Source organism: Anolis carolinensis, chromosome 1, assembly GCF_035594765.1.
Source record: "Anolis carolinensis isolate JA03-04 chromosome 1, rAnoCar3.1.pri, whole genome shotgun sequence".
Taxonomy (NCBI): domain Eukaryota; kingdom Metazoa; phylum Chordata; class Lepidosauria; order Squamata; family Dactyloidae; genus Anolis; species Anolis carolinensis.
In genome coordinates this window covers 196,663,055-196,681,258 of record NC_085841.1, presented here as the reverse complement: position 1 = coordinate 196,681,258, position 18,204 = coordinate 196,663,055, and the positions used below count along the sequence as shown (strand labels likewise).

General features: G+C 39.0%; 1 protein-coding gene and 1 long non-coding RNA gene across 4 annotated transcripts in view; one reads left to right on the top strand and one right to left on the bottom strand.

The window, feature by feature from the left end:
* Positions 1-18,204, top strand: part of LOC103280023 (uncharacterized) — a 1,071,411-nt gene that overhangs the window by 908,997 nt on the left and 144,210 nt on the right. The gene's annotated exons all lie outside the window — the stretch shown is intronic.
* The window catches only part of itgav (integrin subunit alpha V), a 97,811-nt gene that overhangs the window by 71,610 nt on the left and 7,997 nt on the right, over positions 1-18,204 (bottom strand). The window contains exon 2 of the mRNA XM_003228848.4: positions 5,273-5,403. Coding sequence (XP_003228896.3) covers positions 5,273-5,403 — 131 coding nt within the window. The remainder of the gene's footprint in view (positions 1-5,272; positions 5,404-18,204) is intronic.

Sequence of the window (18,204 nt, the reverse complement as noted above, 5' to 3'; positions counted from 1 at the left end):
TAAGAAAAGGAGAAAAGCAGGATGATAGATAGATGGATGGGCCAACCAACTTCCAACTTAAGTGGGACTAGGAGTGCAAGACCCCTGCAAATCTGGAAAAAATGAATGAAAACATTTTTTAACGTCTCTAAGAATCCCTGGTTCCTCCAATTCGACTCTATGGTCAACTTATTTTGAAAACTGAATATAGAGCAACATTGAAGGACTTAGAGATTCCTGGAGAGAACATATTAATCATGTCCACAAATAATCAAATCCACAAAAGTTAAAACCAGCAAATTTTGAAGGCCAACTTTATGAGCAAATGATTTATTGCCCAACTAGCTGTGAACTAAGTCAACCCTATTAAAAATGAAAGGAAGCAGGAATCTATCTAGCTGCATATATAATGCTAAATGTTATTTTCTTCAGCTTTGCTTGCAGTATAATGCATTTAATAAGTATCTGATAAGAAATTTGTTTAAATCACTATAAATTCTAAGCACACAGTTTTTCATCATGGCTTAATAATTGAACCAAATTTAATTCTATTTTTTCCCCTCAATAAAATGCTCTTGCTTTATGACTGCATTATTTTTTAAAATTGCATTATCATCTGTTGATAAGAATATGCTTTTTGACTCCAGCCAGCAAGTAGATCACTCAAAACTATGGAGGTTTATGCAAAATATGCAGTTTTTACTGGCTTGGCTTTGTATACCATTGCTGACAGTGATATATTCCAGATGGTTTTCAACTACACAAGTTAAGAATGTACAGTACATAGAAGATTATCTAGATTTACTTCTGAGCATAACTCTGACATCCACTGAGACTTACTGCAAAATATTTCTTTCTAAATGAATCTGTTTTCAAAGACAGACAAACTCACACAACATACAAATACTTTGTAGGAACTGCTCTCTTTATTTTAGTATTGCGGGCTATTTGCTGAAAGCTTTGCAGTCGCCCAGCCTTTTAGATGTGTTTGTCTGTATATTCAAACTATTTTATTACTTCTTGTAAATTGCCACAGGGATGCGACTGAAGAACAATTGTACAATGCCTTGAAATAAATGCTTATAAGCTGACATTTCAACAAAGCCAGTTGGGTACCCACATCATTTTTAGCACACTGATAAAAAATAATCTTAGTGAATGGTGCAGCAAAAATAGTTAAGGCAATGGATAGGCTTTGCTCAGTGTCTGTATAGGATTCCAGTGACAATCCTACATAAGCCTCTCAGTGCCTTCTATAAAGAATCAGCAGGCACATAAAAAAAAACTGAAGTATCAACCAATATTCCACCCATCCATCCCAAACTACACCTGCCTGTCATGTTAAGCCAACAACAATTCCTTCATACTTCTTGAGCAATAATCACTCTCTCTCTGATATAAACTTGGATAATGGCTCCTGGCAGAAATGTGGTCTCTGAGAAACAAGAGGGAGGCATGAGCTTGCTAGAAAGAACCCCTTTTAAAAATATTTTTTTGCAAAAGTGGACAATTCTTTCTCCGACAGCCACAGCTCAGAGATGACTGAAGATGTTCCCTAGCCATGGGATATACAGCGTCAGATGGAAAGAAGAAGTGGAAAATGCTGGGGTCAGTTGGGGAAAAGAGGATACAATGGGGTTACTGGAGAATGTGGCACCATGAATTTTGAGGAACTGAGAGGAGCTCAATGCAAGAACATGTATTTTCTGAACAATTTGTTACAGGTTTCATTTGTGAATAATTCATGTGCAACCCATTGGAAAGCTTCTGTTTCTTGCAAATTTTGGCTAGTAGAAAGGGCACGAAACAGCAAGAAAATAAACCTTCGGTTGCTCATGGATTGAATAAGTTGGACCTTATTTATAGTTTCTGATTTCTTGAACATTTCCATCGCAGCTGGGATAAACATTAACAAGAAAACAGACTATTCAATTGCTGGGCAATTTTGTTCTTAATTGAAGTTTTGTTTTCCTTGTGAACATCTGCCAGTAGCTGGTAACTGGAGGGATTTGCAAGAAATGATAAGTTGAGCTGTTTCTTTTGCTAATGGCCAAATATTGGCAAGAAGAGTCAAACTCATTCATATCAACCTGAGTCCTAAACACACTTCCCATGATGAACGGCTACAGAGAACAGAAGATATGACTTTGGAGTAATATACAGAGGATTGTACATAAACATATCCTTAGGATGCAGTCAGTCTGAAGAAGAATGGAACTCCTTCAATGTTCTCCCTCTAGCTTCTCTGATCTTCTCATGATGTTCTACAAAGTGAATGGAAGGACAAAGGAGATTCACTCATGTTGACGCATCCTCACAGAACCTAGCTAAGAAGCCCTCTGGTAAACCTTGAGGAAAGTCATTTTCAACCTCATTGTGATGAATCCAGCGGTGCCAGATGGGGGCTGTGGGGAACCTGTCACCCCATGCCCCGCATCACTAAGCTTCCCCTCTACCTCATCCCATGGAGGGGAGTGTCTGCTTCCCAGCTTCCCCCATTGACTCCAATTGAACACGGGAAACCTCCTATGTTCACGGGAAGGCTCCTATGATGCGCCAGTTCCTCTATAGTTTTATGGCGGAGCCCTGCCAGAAGTACTTCTAAGTTGTGGGAGGGAAGCCAGAGGGTTCCATCATAAAACCATAGAGGAACAGGTGCATGTTGCTAAAATATACCCCGTCTGATGAGGTAATTTGTGTCCACCTGACCGACCTCACACAGTTGTTGTGGGGATAAACTGGAGGAATAAAGATACATATAGAATCCCTGGAAGTGGGGGAGAGAAGGAAGGATAGGTCTGTAACTTTTTTTTTTCGTGTCAGGAGCAACTGGAGTTGCTTCTGGAGTGAGAGAATTGGCCGTCTGCAAGGACGTTGCCCAGGGGACGCCCGGATGTTTTGATGTTTTGCCATCCTTGTGGGAGGCTTCTCTCATGTCCCCGCATGGAGCTGGAGCTGATAGAGCGAGCTCATCCGCACTCTCCCCGGGTGGGATTCGAACCTGGCAGCTTTCAGGTCAGCAACCCAACCTTCAAGTTACGAGGCTTTTATCCCCTTGGCCACCGGGGGCTCCAGTCTGTAACTAATGCAGAAGTAAATTTAGGGAAGTGTACCTGGCTAAGACAGTATGGATCTTTAGCAAGGCCATACATTTTTTTCTGTCTACGAAGCCTTTTGGCAAAATCAGCTAGCCATAAAATAGTGACCAATTAGGTTGGCCTGCTCCTTTAAGGTTCTTGAGACTTTCATATTATCTCTTTTTATCCAATGGCTTGTAAAGTCTCCTTTTTAGAATTGTTTGAAATATATTTTCAAGCTAGGGACGGTTGACCGCATGGATAAGGAAGGACAACTGTAAATGTTTCCACTGGACTTTTATGATTTTTATTTTAGTTTGCTGCTGCAAGGTCCTTTCTTTCCTGGGCAGGTTGTGAAAATAACATTTTCTTTTTAAGAATATGCTATAAATAGGAAAAGGACCTTGTCCACTGACATTCAAAACAGTCTTTTAATAGTGATATCCTGGATTGATTCCACTGTATTTTAGGCTAGTTTCATCCACTGTTCACCCAGCGGAAATTGTGCATGCAACTCCTTGCCTGTTTCCCCTTTCCCCAAGCCCGAGACACACATTTTCTGCATGACTTGTTAACAGCAGCAGCTCCTGAGCTGAAGAAGGTTGGAAAATAAGGCAGCACACGAGGCACTCAAAATATGTCAGATGCTAAATGGGTCACGGAAACATCCCTGCCTGACCAATTGTGTAGGCTCTCAAACAAAGCTGTCTATTGTTGGCCCAAGGGTCACCCCACAAGACGACAGGCTGCACTGCCTGGGAAGGAAATGCTTCTTATTTTAAAAGCCTATTAACACATATCAGCTATGGAATCAGAGCTGCAGAGTTGCTGCTAGGGCATACATAACTGCTCAAATGAAAGGAAGTGGAACTAAATGAGTCTGAGCCAACCGGTCTCAAGCTATATAAAATTTAGGGGGATCTGTGATACAGCTGGAGCCAGATGAATTGTTCGTTTGCAGAAAATGATAGGGACAATTTTGGAAACAAAAATTGAAACAGCTCCTAGAGAGGTATAGATCCAACTAGTAGCATTTACAGGTAATGAGGGATTCTTTGCTATCTTTTTGTGTACTCAGTTTACTCCCTAGATTTAAACAACTTGCAACGGAACTGATTCAGTGAATATTCTCCTTTTTATTCTGAGCACATAGAATGAATCAAAATCTGATTCTGATTCAAAGAATGACATGTACAGTTTTGAAAAAACGAAAATGATATACTATACAGATTTAGATAGACACATATATTATTGAAACACACTCAGAAAACTGTGTAATTACTTCTGCCAGCTCAGATTGAATCTGTACTTTCTATCATTTGGCATGTAGTCTTTTTAAAAACAACTGCAGTGACAAAAGGCATTTCAGAATATTGTATAGGGTTTTCTTTTTCAAAGAAAAATGGCCCAAGGCCATTGTGTATTTCTTATACAAATATACAAAATTCTTTCCTCCAATACATTTTGGGTAGAATATATGGTCTTTTTCACACTTTATCTTCATAGTAGTTCTGGGAGGTAGACAGGGATGACACATAACTGTCTCAAGGTCATCCAGAACAGTTTCAATGTAACCCTTAATCTTATCTTATTTAATAAAATAAAAACAGACTTGAATTCACCAAGAATTTAGGAATCCTCCCATTTCCATAACATATAAGGGCTATTCTATATGTCACTTCATGCAATCCATGATAGATGGGATTCAGCAGAAGTATAATCTCTCCCTCTCCCACCAAACAACAGAATAGGAACCATGGCATTGTCAAAAACTGATGAAAATTGGGAAAGCAACCCACTCCTAATAAATTAGCCAGCCAACATAGCCAGCCCACCAGGCATGTGAATTGTGGATACTAGATGTTTTGGGGAATTGTAACTCCCAAATTCACTTTTCCAATCTCTGGGACTAGCAGACACAATCCTAGAATGGGAGATAGAGGTCTAATGAGGCCATGTTCCTAGCAAAAGGCCACATAGCACAACCACATCCATTTTTGCTAATTGACACAGCCAAAGAAAGTACTGTCTTGGCCACTGAAAAGGGTAAAAGCTATGACTATTTTGAAAATCTATCACAAAGAAAAGAAGACACATCAGAGTCTTGTTTATGATGGTCTATCTCAACACCATAACTCTGCAAAGGTTTTATCTCACCTTCATCTTTGCAATTCATTGAAACCCTACTGTAAAAACCACACAACATGTTGCATTACCTGTGGTATCAAATACAATTGGCTGGCAGTTTCTTCTGTTAGAGTTCCAGTTACATTTTAGCACCTGGCCGCCTTGTACAATTCCAGGTTGACTGGTGTTAGCCTTTGGAGCACCCACTAGAAGAGACATCCTGAAAGAGAGAAGCAAAGGACAGCTGCTCATTATTCCATGGAATACATTCGGTGAATAAATTCGATGAACTGGATAATTCAGTGTAAACAGTGGTTGGGCAGCTGGCATAATGCAGTGGTTCTCAACCCATGGGTCCCCAAGTGTTTTGGCCTACAACTCCAAAAATCCAAGCTAGTTTACCAGCTGTTAGGATTTCTGGGAGTAGAAGGCCAAATACATTTGGGGACCCCAGGTTGAGAACCACTGGTATAATGCAATGGTAGAGACAGCAGGGGTAGTAGCTGCAGACCTAGTAGTAATAGTAGGGAAACAGTATTATATGGGAACCAAGGTCCTTGTGAATGATGTGATATTCTTATTTCTTTTTCCTTCACTGAAAAATTTGTTGTGTGGTCAGGTCTTCAAACCATCAGGCCAGTGTAACACTCGCAAAGTATGCAATCCCAATTCAATCCAACCCAAAGTCCCAAGAGGCAGATCACAACTGGGAGATTACCTTTATAGAGTCTTGACTCCATTTTATGGATTTTACCACTCACATACTCCATTTACAAGACCTAGGATCAAAGCAGGAATGACAGAAACCCACATGTACCCCTTCAGGTAGCAACAAGGACAGAATGAGGCTATAAAACCAAAATGTAAGAAGGCAAAAGCAGAACTCAACATGACAGTCATAATGATCTGGAAACTCAAATATTTCCATGGGCAGTGTTTGAATAATTAGGAACATGTGAGGTTTACTGATTGTCTAACTTCATGGAATTATTCTTTAAATTTATATTTCATATCATAAAAGAATTTCAGAATTTAACTCTCCACCCAACAAACATACTAAAGTGCAAAATGAATCAGCTCAAAAAATAAAATAAATGGTTTCTGGCAATCATTACCTTACAGCACATTCCTTTCGCTAAAGAAATGCATCTTCTAGCCCTCTGCCTCACCCCACCCTTTCAAGCATTACTTGAAAGCTTTATAAATCACAAGACACAATTGCATTAATGCACAGTATTACTGATCCATTAAACTCTGTCAGAGAAATTCCCCCAATGAACTGGTCTCACATAGTTTTTGATCTTTTGATTTGATGGGTCCTCACTGAGACAGGATTCAAACAACAGTTTTAAAATAGGAGGGAAAAAACCCAGGCCCAGTGCTGCAATATTCCAGTTTTAATATTAACCATGCCAGCAAATCAATGCAAAACATATGGCTCACAAACTGTTCTACCCAACACAGCAACTTACAACAGAACATTTTGCCAGGGCCATTAAAGCTGGCCAACACAAATGTTTAGGACTCGAGTGTTATAAGTTGATCCTACAGATATGAACCACTGCAACACTAAGCGTGCCAACACAGAATGACTAGGCTCCAAAATGAATATGGTTTCTTGTCTCTCTTTCCGGGGTCAAAGAAGAGGAAAAAATCCATCTGTAACATTTTTTTCTTTATCAGCCTGTTTATACAGGGGAAGCAAATTATACTGTATTTGGAAAATAGCATCTACATCTGTCTCTTGCTAAATCTCTGCTTCTTTCACTATTATCCCTCCTCTCAGTCTCAGAATTTGCATTTTTCCCAGAAAATACTTATATACTTCGTTAACTTGGAATCTATTTTACTTATTGACTGTTCTGTTTGCAAAACAAACATTTCCTATAGCAGTTCAGATATGTGTATATACTGATGATGATGAACATGAGTCATGAGTTCGAAGCCAGCCCGGGTCGGAGTGAGCTCCCAACCATTAATAGTTTAGCTCGCTGTTGATCTATATAGCTTAAAAGACAGTTGCATCTGTCGAGTAGAAAAACTAGGTACCGCTTTATGTGGGGAGGCTAATTTAACTACTTTACGACACCATAAAACCTTCCATCAGCATGCAGAAAGGAATGAGGAAGTAATACCATCAAGGACTCGGGTGTCACAAGTGACGATGAAGCGGCAGCTCCCTCTGTGGCCGGAATCGAGCATATCCTCATGAAGCCGTAAGCTGGAAAATGTTAAATTGCCTGTGTTTGTCTCTATATGTTGCATGTCGTATGGCATTGAATGTTTGCCATGTATATGTGCATTGTGATCCGCCCTGAGTCTTCTTCGGGGTGAGAAAGAAGGGTGGAATATAAATACTGTAAATAAATAAATAAATAACTAGAAGTCCCAGAACTAGACGCTCTGTGCCAGAATTCTGTGGTTTTAGTCTATAGACCTCCGGCACAGGGTGTCAACACTACAGCAAATGTTTTATCCTTGGCTATGGCACCTGGCCGTGCAGGAGCTGAGGATGAAACATATTTCTTGGTATGCGGCACCATACTTCTCTGTATGTGGCCGCATGCGGCCACGTGTCATTGAAAATGGCTATGTGTGTCAGTGCTGACACACGTGCCATAGGTTCACCATCACTGGATTAGAGTGTGCAATTCAGCAAAAAGGGGTCCATTGTTGGCTAGCCCCTCTTTCTGTTTACCGGGAAGTTACTCGAATCGGGAATATTGCAGTTTTCATTCAGCAAAGATTTGGTCCATTGGCTACAATGAGAAACCTTAAAGGCTCAGTTCTCAGTCATTTTAAGGCCTATCTACATGAAACCTACCTCAATTTTAGACCCCATTTACAACTGCAGGTCTGTCATGTTTCAAAACAGTTCACCAATCTACTGATTTTTAAAGAATTATTTTAAGTTTTAACCATAACATTTTTAAAAATAAGACAAACCGCAAGAGTGGATTCAGAGAATTGTAGTCACCAGTTGTGTCTATTCTCAATCAAAGCATGGACACAACCAGGCTTTTTATTGGATGAGAAACACAGAGAGAGAAAAACTTCAACTCCCATCATGCTCTGAAAAGAAATCAGAGACTTTTCAATGCCTGCCCTATGCAAGTGCTGCTGGGAAAACGAGTTCCCTGCAAGACCCTCTCTGTCTAGGAGCCTAGGAAATTTTCCAAAAAGAAATGGACGTACGCTGCTGCTGCCAAGGAGGGAGAAAAAGGCACTGCAATAATCCCATCTTCTCCAGGAGTCCCACGGCAGCCCCTGCCTCAGGTATATTGCCTCAGGTATATTGCAGACTTAACTCCATCCTTTCCAGGAGCCGATAAAATCTGGCTCCCTTAATTCATTTTGCCAGGCTTTGAGGTTTCCTCCTCCTTGGTCTGTTTTAGGAGATTATATAAAATGTTTTATCATTTATACACCGTTTTATAAATCATTATTTGGACCCAAGCCTATTATTGATGATAAAGTAACTCATTCCTTTAAGATTTAACATGCTCCATAACCCATTCCCTATGTGTCTCTGTGTGACTGTGTAGCTATAGATCAATTATGCATATTATTTTACTTGTCCTTTTCATCACAGTGATCCAAAAACAGATCAATCTATATCCTATTCTAAAAATGTGAAAGCCTGGGGGAAAAAAACTGGAAATATTTTCCTACCTTCTCCCCCCCCCCCCCCCCCCAAAACTTTATCGTTTTTTTTAATTGATCATGGAACATTTTCTTTTAGAATTATGCATAAGATGTCTATATATACATACAAAATTTCTTGAAAACATCACAGACCACTGCCAACAGTACTACACCATAGTGGCTCTCTTCAGTCTCTGAAGGGTGCAAATATTGCAATTTGTTATCAACTTTTCCAAAACTTCCTGTTATAAAAAGCCAACATCCTTCCCACAGAACTTCAAAACCTTCAGCATTTTAAAAAAAATCTTTATCATACTCTCACGACTAAAGAGATTTGCAGGATTTCTTTGTCCTTCCAACTTATTTCCTCCTCCTCTATCACCACTTTTGGTAAATTCTAGAAATCTAGTTGGTTTCACTTTGATCCAGGAAGCTTATTAGAAACCAAAGCCATTCACTGCAGGATGAAATGACTTCTGCTGAGATCACAGATTGCCAATAGCCACCAGCCAACTGCTTTAGCCTTGTGCCAGATTCACACGTCATGGCTCAACTCTTTAGGCCTTGTGACCCTGTGCTTTCAATAACGGGAGCACTCCAGAACTCAGTTCCTCATACCAAATTTGGGATAGGGATCTGTTTGGCACCTATATGATTTGATATTTTATATGCCCGGGATTTGATTGTCTGACATGACTAATAATTCACTATTACAATTCAGAGTGACTGGACACATTCCACTAGGAAATACTAATCGCTGCTCTCTGTAAATGATTATAGGACAATGTACTTGTTTTAAAATATTGTAATTATGTGTTTTATAATTTTAAAAAGTCTTTAGAAAAATTAAACAAATGTTAAATGTGATTTCTTGGGACAAATCTGCTAAAACGTCATACAGTGGGGCCTTGGTATCCACTAGGGTTTGGTTTCATGTCCCCCCAGATACAAAATTTGTGGATGCTTTGGTCCCATTATATACAACGACACAATAAAATTGCTTTTTTGTAAATAAAAACAACCCATATGTAACAAAATTGGCAAACATTTCTGTTCCAGGTTTGAAAGAATTATTTCCTGTTTAACTGTACAGTACTTACTTGGAAAGTAGAAGTTATACTCCAGAAACTTTGTTTTTATGGCTGCTGCAAACTATGTTAAATTGGTTGAGATTCTATGAGCTATTCATAGGAAAATAATAGCAAAATGTGCTGTAGGATGTCCCACAAAATCAATGTTTTTGCAACTTAATAATTTTTTGCATGCTTTTTTGATAGATCCAATTAGAAAATGGCATTTATAACCCAAGAACAAAAATCGTCATACATAATCAACCCATGGATGGCTGAATCCATGAATGCAGAATCTGTGGATATGGAGGGCTGTTTACACTCCTAAAATTTTACACTCCTAAGTTTACACTCCTAAAATAGTTACACAATAGAATCTCAGAGCAATGAAACACTGCAGAGCAAACACTGGCTAATCGATTAATATGGCTTTGGTGTTGGGACTGCAGCTGTAATTTATGTTAAATATTTGATTTTCTTTTTCAAACATTCAAGTTGGCAAACTGACAAGAGAAACAACAACTAAAGCCACTGCAAATTCAGACAAAATAAACTGAATGTTCAAGCAGAGGTTTTCCAAAACAGCAAATCTGTTTCAACCCAAACAGCACATATTTCCTAGCCAACACATGAGTGCTGGGTAGGAAATATGGGAGACCAAACTTCAGTCCCAGGGTTGCATGAAGTTCTTGAACACAGTCCTTCAAACTAAATGCATACACACTCTACAAATGTTATCCGGGGGAGAGGGAGAGAGAGATAGAGAAAGAGTGGCCATGCGAGAAAAAGGCAGGTGAAACTTCTCTTGATTCTTGTCTCCATACTCTGCTGATTTCAGGACAGTCCACAGCCAAACTGACCCATAGCCTCTTAAGAGATAAAATAATGGCTGCAAGCCCTTATTTTAGAGATAACAACATCACTCTCGTCATCAGCCAGAATGAGGTGATGTTTCAATGTGGTAGAACCCTGGAGCCAATATGGACAGAGGATGGGACACAGACACACCTGACCTACATGGCATAATCCATTAGGAAGTTTGATTGTTCAAGCCCTATTGAAATAAAACTCTATTTAGGAACACAATACTGTTAGTTTGTTTGTTGTGTGATAAGTGCCTTCAAGTTGTCCCATTAACTTATGGTGATCCCATGAATTCCTTAAGGTTTCCTTAGCCAAGTACTGTAATTCTCAGAGGTTGTTTTTCCACTTCCATCCTCTGAGATATAGCCTATGGCAATTGGTATGGTTGGTGGGCTCCCATCTTAGAGTACCCTACTTAGCTTCCAAGATCAGACAGGATCTGGCATCTTTAGTGTAGTGGTTCTCAACCTGTGGATCCCCAGGTGTTTTGGCCTACAACTCCCAGAAATCCCAGCCAGTTCACCAGCAGTTAGGATTTCTGGGAGTTGAAGGCCAAAACATCTGGGGACCCACAGGTTGAGAACCACAGATTTAGTGTATTACTTATACAAATTAGAGGCAGGAAGTAGTTGTTGGATTTTCATCCCCAAACTCAAAAGAGTTACATCTCTGGCTGTAAACACTTGTCATGAATTTTAAGATCCTGGTCAATAATTTGACGTGAACAGAATACTCTAATGCTGACATGGGCAAGCTGTGGCCCTCCAGGTGTTTTGGACTTCAACTCCCAGTAATCTCAGCCAGTTTGCTGGCTATTAGGAATTGTGAGAGTTGAAGTCCAAAACACTTGGAGGGCCTAAGTTTGCCCATTTCTGCTCTAATGTGATAATAACCTAAATGCCTTCACACTATCCACATGTTTCCATATCAACTGTGTCTTGAATAGTGGCTCTTTAACATATGCCACAAGTCCCTCTCTGGCATATAGATGTCATTGTGAGTCCCCTCGGGGAGTTAGGACAGGATATAAAGTTTTATTATTACTGTATTTTATTATCGTGCATTTCCCTGTATCCCCGCCCTTTCAATGTAACAGAGGTTGTTTGCAAATATTGTTTTTCTCACATCTAAATTGAGGGAAACTATATATATATATACACACACTTTACCTTTACCGATATATATACATACACACACACACACACACACACACACACACATATCTCACGTCATACTAAAAATAACAATGGGACTGCAAGCATTGATTTAGTTTTGCTTGTGGCATAATTGATGCAAAGAGTGACGCAGCTAAAGAGAGTGCTAGTATTTACAAAGAAGGAACAGAGAAGCTAAATAGCCACACAAAACCACTAGTCAAAACGACTCTCAGAAACAGTTGTGTGATTTTGTTAGGGCTCGGCTTTTCTATGGATTAATGCACTTTTACCAAATAGGCAGGTAGGCCCAGACAACTTGTCCTCTAAACTGAAATCACTCAATTGCTACTTCATTAGTTTTTTTTTCTCGTGACAGGAGCAACCGGAGTTGCTTCTGGAGTGAGAGAATTGGCCGTCTGCAAGGACATTGCCCAGGGGATGCCCGGATGTTTTGATGTTTTACCATCCTTGTGGGAGGCTTCTCTCATGTCCCCGCATGGAGCTGGAGCTGATAGAGGGACCTCATCCACGCTCTCCCCGGGTGGGATTCGAACCTGGCAGCCTTCATGTCAGCAACCCAACCTTCAAGTCACAAGGCTTTTATCCCCTAGGCCACCGGAGGCTCCACTTTATTAGTGGCATCCAAGGTCTCACCATCTATACTTCACTTATGAAATCTCAAGTAAGAAGTAGAAAAAGTTATCCGCCATCACACATTTTCCAGATCACAAGGTGCGGTTGCGGATTAAAAACGTCTATATTTGGACAACATTTAGAAAACTGCCAACAGTATTTCAGGACTGAAAAATAAGTGTTTTGTGTTAGAAAGGACTGTTTTGTAGCTAGATCGCAATCACATAAATGAAAATAATCTTGTGTGTCACTATGGCCCCACCTACACTAACCATTAATGCACCATGAAGCTAGCTTTCAAACTGTGGCAGCCAGACAATAAACTTCCACAAAAGTACATGAAATAAAGCCCTTAATGAACATCAGAGCTCTGTGGTTTGTGTAATTACCATCTGGGTCTCAAACTGTCTCTAAGATTTCCCATGTAATTTTCTGCCCAGTGAAGCCCTTTTCTTCAATACCAATTTGAAACTACATTACATTAAATAGTCAGTGTAGATGTGCCCCTAGTCTCCATACTTCAAGCAGTGCATAGAAAACTAGAACATTCCTAAACTATGGCTGTTATTTTCTGCTTGAAAATGGAGTTTATGGCAACCTCCTCCATCCCTCTACCTCAGTGGTTCTCAACCTGTGGGTCCCCAGGTGTTTTGGCCTTCAACTCCCAGAAATCCCAAGTTGGTAAACTGGCTGGGATTTCTGGGAGTTGTAGGCCAAAACACCTGGGGGACCCACAGGTTGAGAACCACTGGTCTAAAGTTTCTTTTACAGTTGAACTTCCTTGTTTTCTTATAGAAGTTTCATCTAAGATTCAATTAAAACCCTTCCTCCTGTAAGAAATGAAATCTTTCAGCCAAGTTTTCTAATCCAACAACATCCTTCTAAATTTTATTCCTATCTGTTGAGATGCAATCCATCTATATATATAAAAGAGTGATGGCATCAGGGCAGCGGACAAAACAACAAAACTACAGGCCCCCCAACCTCGAAATTTGACAACACAACCCATCATTCACGGCTCTAGGTTGATACAACAAAAAGAAAAGAAAAATAAAGTCCTAATTACAGGGAGAAGAATAATAGTTTTATCCAATTGCTGCCAGTTAAAAGGCTAAGCTCCGCCTACTTGGTTTCCTAGCAACCTACTCAGCCCAGGGGACAGGCACAGTTAGGCCTCACTTAGGCCTCTTCCATAGATTTTAACTGGATTATATGGCAGTGTAGACTCAAGGCCCTTCCACACAGCTATATAACCCATTTAGAATCTTATATTATCTGCTTTGAACTGAATTATCTTGACTCCACACTGCCATATAATCCACTTCAGTGTGCATACTAAACATAAAGACAACCATACAACAGACATTCAATACCACCACTACCTCAACAATTTCTCACCAACACCACCAGACAACGCCACAGCAACGCGTGGCTGGGCACAGCTAGTCCACTATATAAAAAGAGTTGAGCACCCACAGCTTTTGGTATCCACATGGGATTCTGGAATCAAACTTCAATGGATATCAGGGCCAGCTGTATTACAAAATCTATTTTTAAAAATCCACAACCCTTCTGATCTCAAACATTTCAGAAAATAGATACTCAACTTGGACCTTGCCACTTCTCCAGGATTAATCAAAGCTAAAATACATGGGTTCTAAGGCCATACCAATAATAGCTGTGCACACCAAATTCCATTTGAAAAGGCATCAGGGAATTTCCTAAACGAATTAATAACTCATCAGGCAAAACAGCCGAACTGGATTTTTACAGACCACTCAAAAGCTGGTACTTCCCCATTCCCCCATCAACATGTCCTACTTTTTGTTCATAAGTGCAACCTCCCCACATGAATTCAAATATGGATGTGTATGATATAAGCATCAATTTCTATAAAATATAGCAACCTCATAAATCTTAAGTGAACATTATGGTTTGTACCATCTTAGTCATACTTAAAATTCATCCACATCATCATCTGAACATTAGGGGCTGGAATCACATTTAGTCATCACTTAAATCCTACTCTTTTTTGCAAGGTTTCCTCTAAGTCTGACTAAGCCTGTATCCATTTCTAGACACTAGGCAGCACAAAGTGATGTGTATGTCCCTTCATATTGCCTGTCAACCTATGGCAAACCCATGAATGTCATTGTGTTTTCTTATGTAAGGTCACAGTGATGGCTTAGAAACAGCACACAATTATATTCCAATATTCAACATAATAAGAGCGAAACACAATTCCAATTATGCCACAATATCCACATTTTTTTTCATTTTAGAGACGCTTGTAGTGTAGAATACTTCATAAAATACTACTTTAACCAGAGAACTCTGAAGATGGGAAAACATTAAAATATAAAATGTACATACACAGCTCAGTCCAAAGCAGGACTTCTGGGAAGCAAGACCCACTACATCCCATAAAATAAGTATAGATGGGAATATATACCTTTTGGTTCTCGGCTTGTTAATTAAGAAGTAAGACTCACTGAAGGCTTACTTCCTAACAATGAACTATAATACCACTAAATACTTCCTTATAAGAAATATTGTTGGGCAATGAATAACATTACATAATAATGTGATCCCTTTCTATTTTTACAATTAAGATTGCATTTTAAATATTTAATGGTATGATTTTGTACTGCAATCCACCCTAAGTGTGTTTATTACAGAAGAGCAGGATCAAATAATTACTGTAAATATGTAAATATTGTCTTAATCGTGAAGAACACAAGCACATAGACTTCCCACCATTTTCAGTGCTCTATATTTTGTTTGTCTTAGCATAGTCTTGCCAAGACAGCATTCTCTAAATGAGCATTCTCCAGATGTTTGATACTTGAGCTACATCATGCTGCATGGGGATGATAGGACTTGTAGACCCGGGTAACAGCTTGGGAACACTTACTAAGCCATGAAAATGGGAGAAGCCGCTTTCAGAGTTTCTGGTACAAGGAAAGGGTTGGGGCATGGATTTTGGTTCACAACTTGGAAGTATATCCTTAATTCCTTGTTTTACAATGAGGACAAAAAAGAGATAAGTATAAAATTACATTTAAAGAATTGTGGCCTTTTCACTGCTTTGGGGTGTTTTGAGCCAAAAGCAGATTTCTTTTTCTTTTTTTTTCTTTTTTTTTGGGGGGGGGGGGGTAAACAGTTAATTATAGTTTATGGTACATAACAGAACAACAAATCATAGCAGATATAGTCAGGTAACAATAATTTTGATGTATACATGCATATCTATGTTAGTCAATAAACCAGTTTATTCTGACATTGAGTGCATATAATTATCAGTAACTTAAAACATATAGTCTTGCTATTTCTACATGTAAAAAATGGTCAGGGGCGGTTTTCTTTAGTGTTTTTCAAGTAACAGACATGTAACAGCACAATTTTAAATAACAACTGGAAAGAGTTATACTTTGAAAATCTAATGGGGAGAGTGAGGTTTAGGATGGTAACATACCACTACATATACTCAGATATAAGTCTAGAATTTTTAGTAAAATGATCTCAAAAAAAAAAAAAAGCCTGGGTATACGATTCATACTGAGTAGCATCAGAAGTTATAGTTGGGTTCATGGGTGTGGGACATGAGGGTTTGGGTGTGATAAAATGTTGTAATTGTACAGTTTCCATTAGTTACTGTATAATTTGTACTTTATTTTAATTTTTTGTTTATTACACAATACATTTTTAATTTAAAAAACCCAAAACCTCATCCATGGGTAACTGTGAATACTGTACTTGAAGTCTTAGAAAATTAAGGAAACATCCCCTTCTCTGAGTAAAGTGTTGGCAAGTCAGTCATGGAAGAACATGAAAAAAGCACCTTGACTTATCCACAGGCCACATCAAAATCCATAGTTTTGGCTTCCAAATGTGCCTTCGACGTATACAGAAGACTGTTTTATAATACACAAATACATAAAGTACTTCTAAATCGTAATCTGCTATACTTTGCATAGGATTTTCAGAATTTTTCCAAAAGTTTAGAAGTCTTCTGAAAATGATCACTGTTCAGGAAAACATATAGAAGCCATTTGGATAGGCAGCTGAATCCTCAATATAGGCAACAGGGCATCATCATCCATCATTCAAAGGTAGCAGATTAAACTGGAGGAAAGAAGACGATTTGAAACCGATAACTCTGCAGGTTGCCTCTCCCTCTGTCTGACAGGTAAATGACCTTCACTCTGACTAAAAGTAGGATCATTCCTGGCTGTTGGTGCTATTTGAATGAACTGCCTATGGAATCGTGGGAGTTGTAGTTGATGAGGCACCAGGACTCTTTGACAGAGAAGGTTGAAGACCTTGTAAAATTGCAATTTCCATAATTCCATGGCACCATGGCAGTGCAAGTGGTGCCAAACTGCATTAATTCTATAATGTAGATACACCCTATGTCAACTTCCTCAGACGCATGAAGCATCAAGGAAAAGACCTATATAGGCAAACTGTATGTGCAAATAGTCATAAAATGTAATACATGTGTGTACAGGGATGGGATGATAAACTCAGATTAGTTGGAAAACAGGAGTAAAGATGTTGCCCAAGGCTAAGATGAGTGGATAACCACAAACGTTTTCTTATACGCATTAGGTGTCTGTTCCAGCCATTCCTGGCTTTTATTGTCTAAAAGTGTCTCAGGAGACAAACAGGAAGCAGGTTTACAGATTAAAGCTAAACATGTTTGGTCAGAAAGATAAATTCACTGAATTCAATGGGGAAGTGTCTAGCTACAATCTCTCCCCTAGACTATCCCTTATCCCTGGGACTTGCCCAGAAAGAAATAATTAAATTTGGGCAGGTGACAGCAGAATGCAGCTCCTCTAGAAGCTGATCCATTTCTATCCACCCAGTTGTGTGATAGAAATTGACATCCAATGTAAGCCCCATGTAAACCGCTCCGAGTCCCTCCGGGGAGATGGGGCGGGGTATAAAAATTAAGTTGTTATTATTATTATTATTATTATCCAATTGCCCCTTAGGGAGGAATATAAATAAAGATTATTATTATCATCATCATCATCATCATCATCGGTAAAAGACAATTTAAAGAGTAGTTCACCTGGGAGGGCAATCCCCCAGCAGCGTCCTGACCAAGAGTTATTTTTGTTGCATACAAAATTTGCCTGTGATTTATATTAACCCTCATGAACATGTATATGAGATGTGAATTGATGTATCCATTTCATGTAGAAACTCAATACAGGTTGAACATTCCTTATCCCAAATTTCAAAATACAGTAGAGTCTCACTTATCCAACATTCTGGATTATTCAACACATTTTTGTAGTCAATGTTTTCAATACATTGTGATATTTTGGTGCTAAATTCGTAAATACAGTAATTACTATATAGTATTACTGCGTATTGAACTATGTTTTCTGTCAAATTTGTTGTATAACATGATGTTTTGGTGCTTAATTTGTAAAATCGTAACCTAATTTGATGTTTAATAGGCTTTTCCTTAATCCCTCCTTATTATCCAACATATTCGCTTATCCAACATTCTGCCGGCCCATTTATGTTGGATAAGTGAGACTCTATGGTACTCGAAAATCGTCCATAGGGGTGGCTGAGATAGTACTTTTACTTTCAGATGGTTCCATGCACACAAACTTTGTTTCAGGTGCTAAA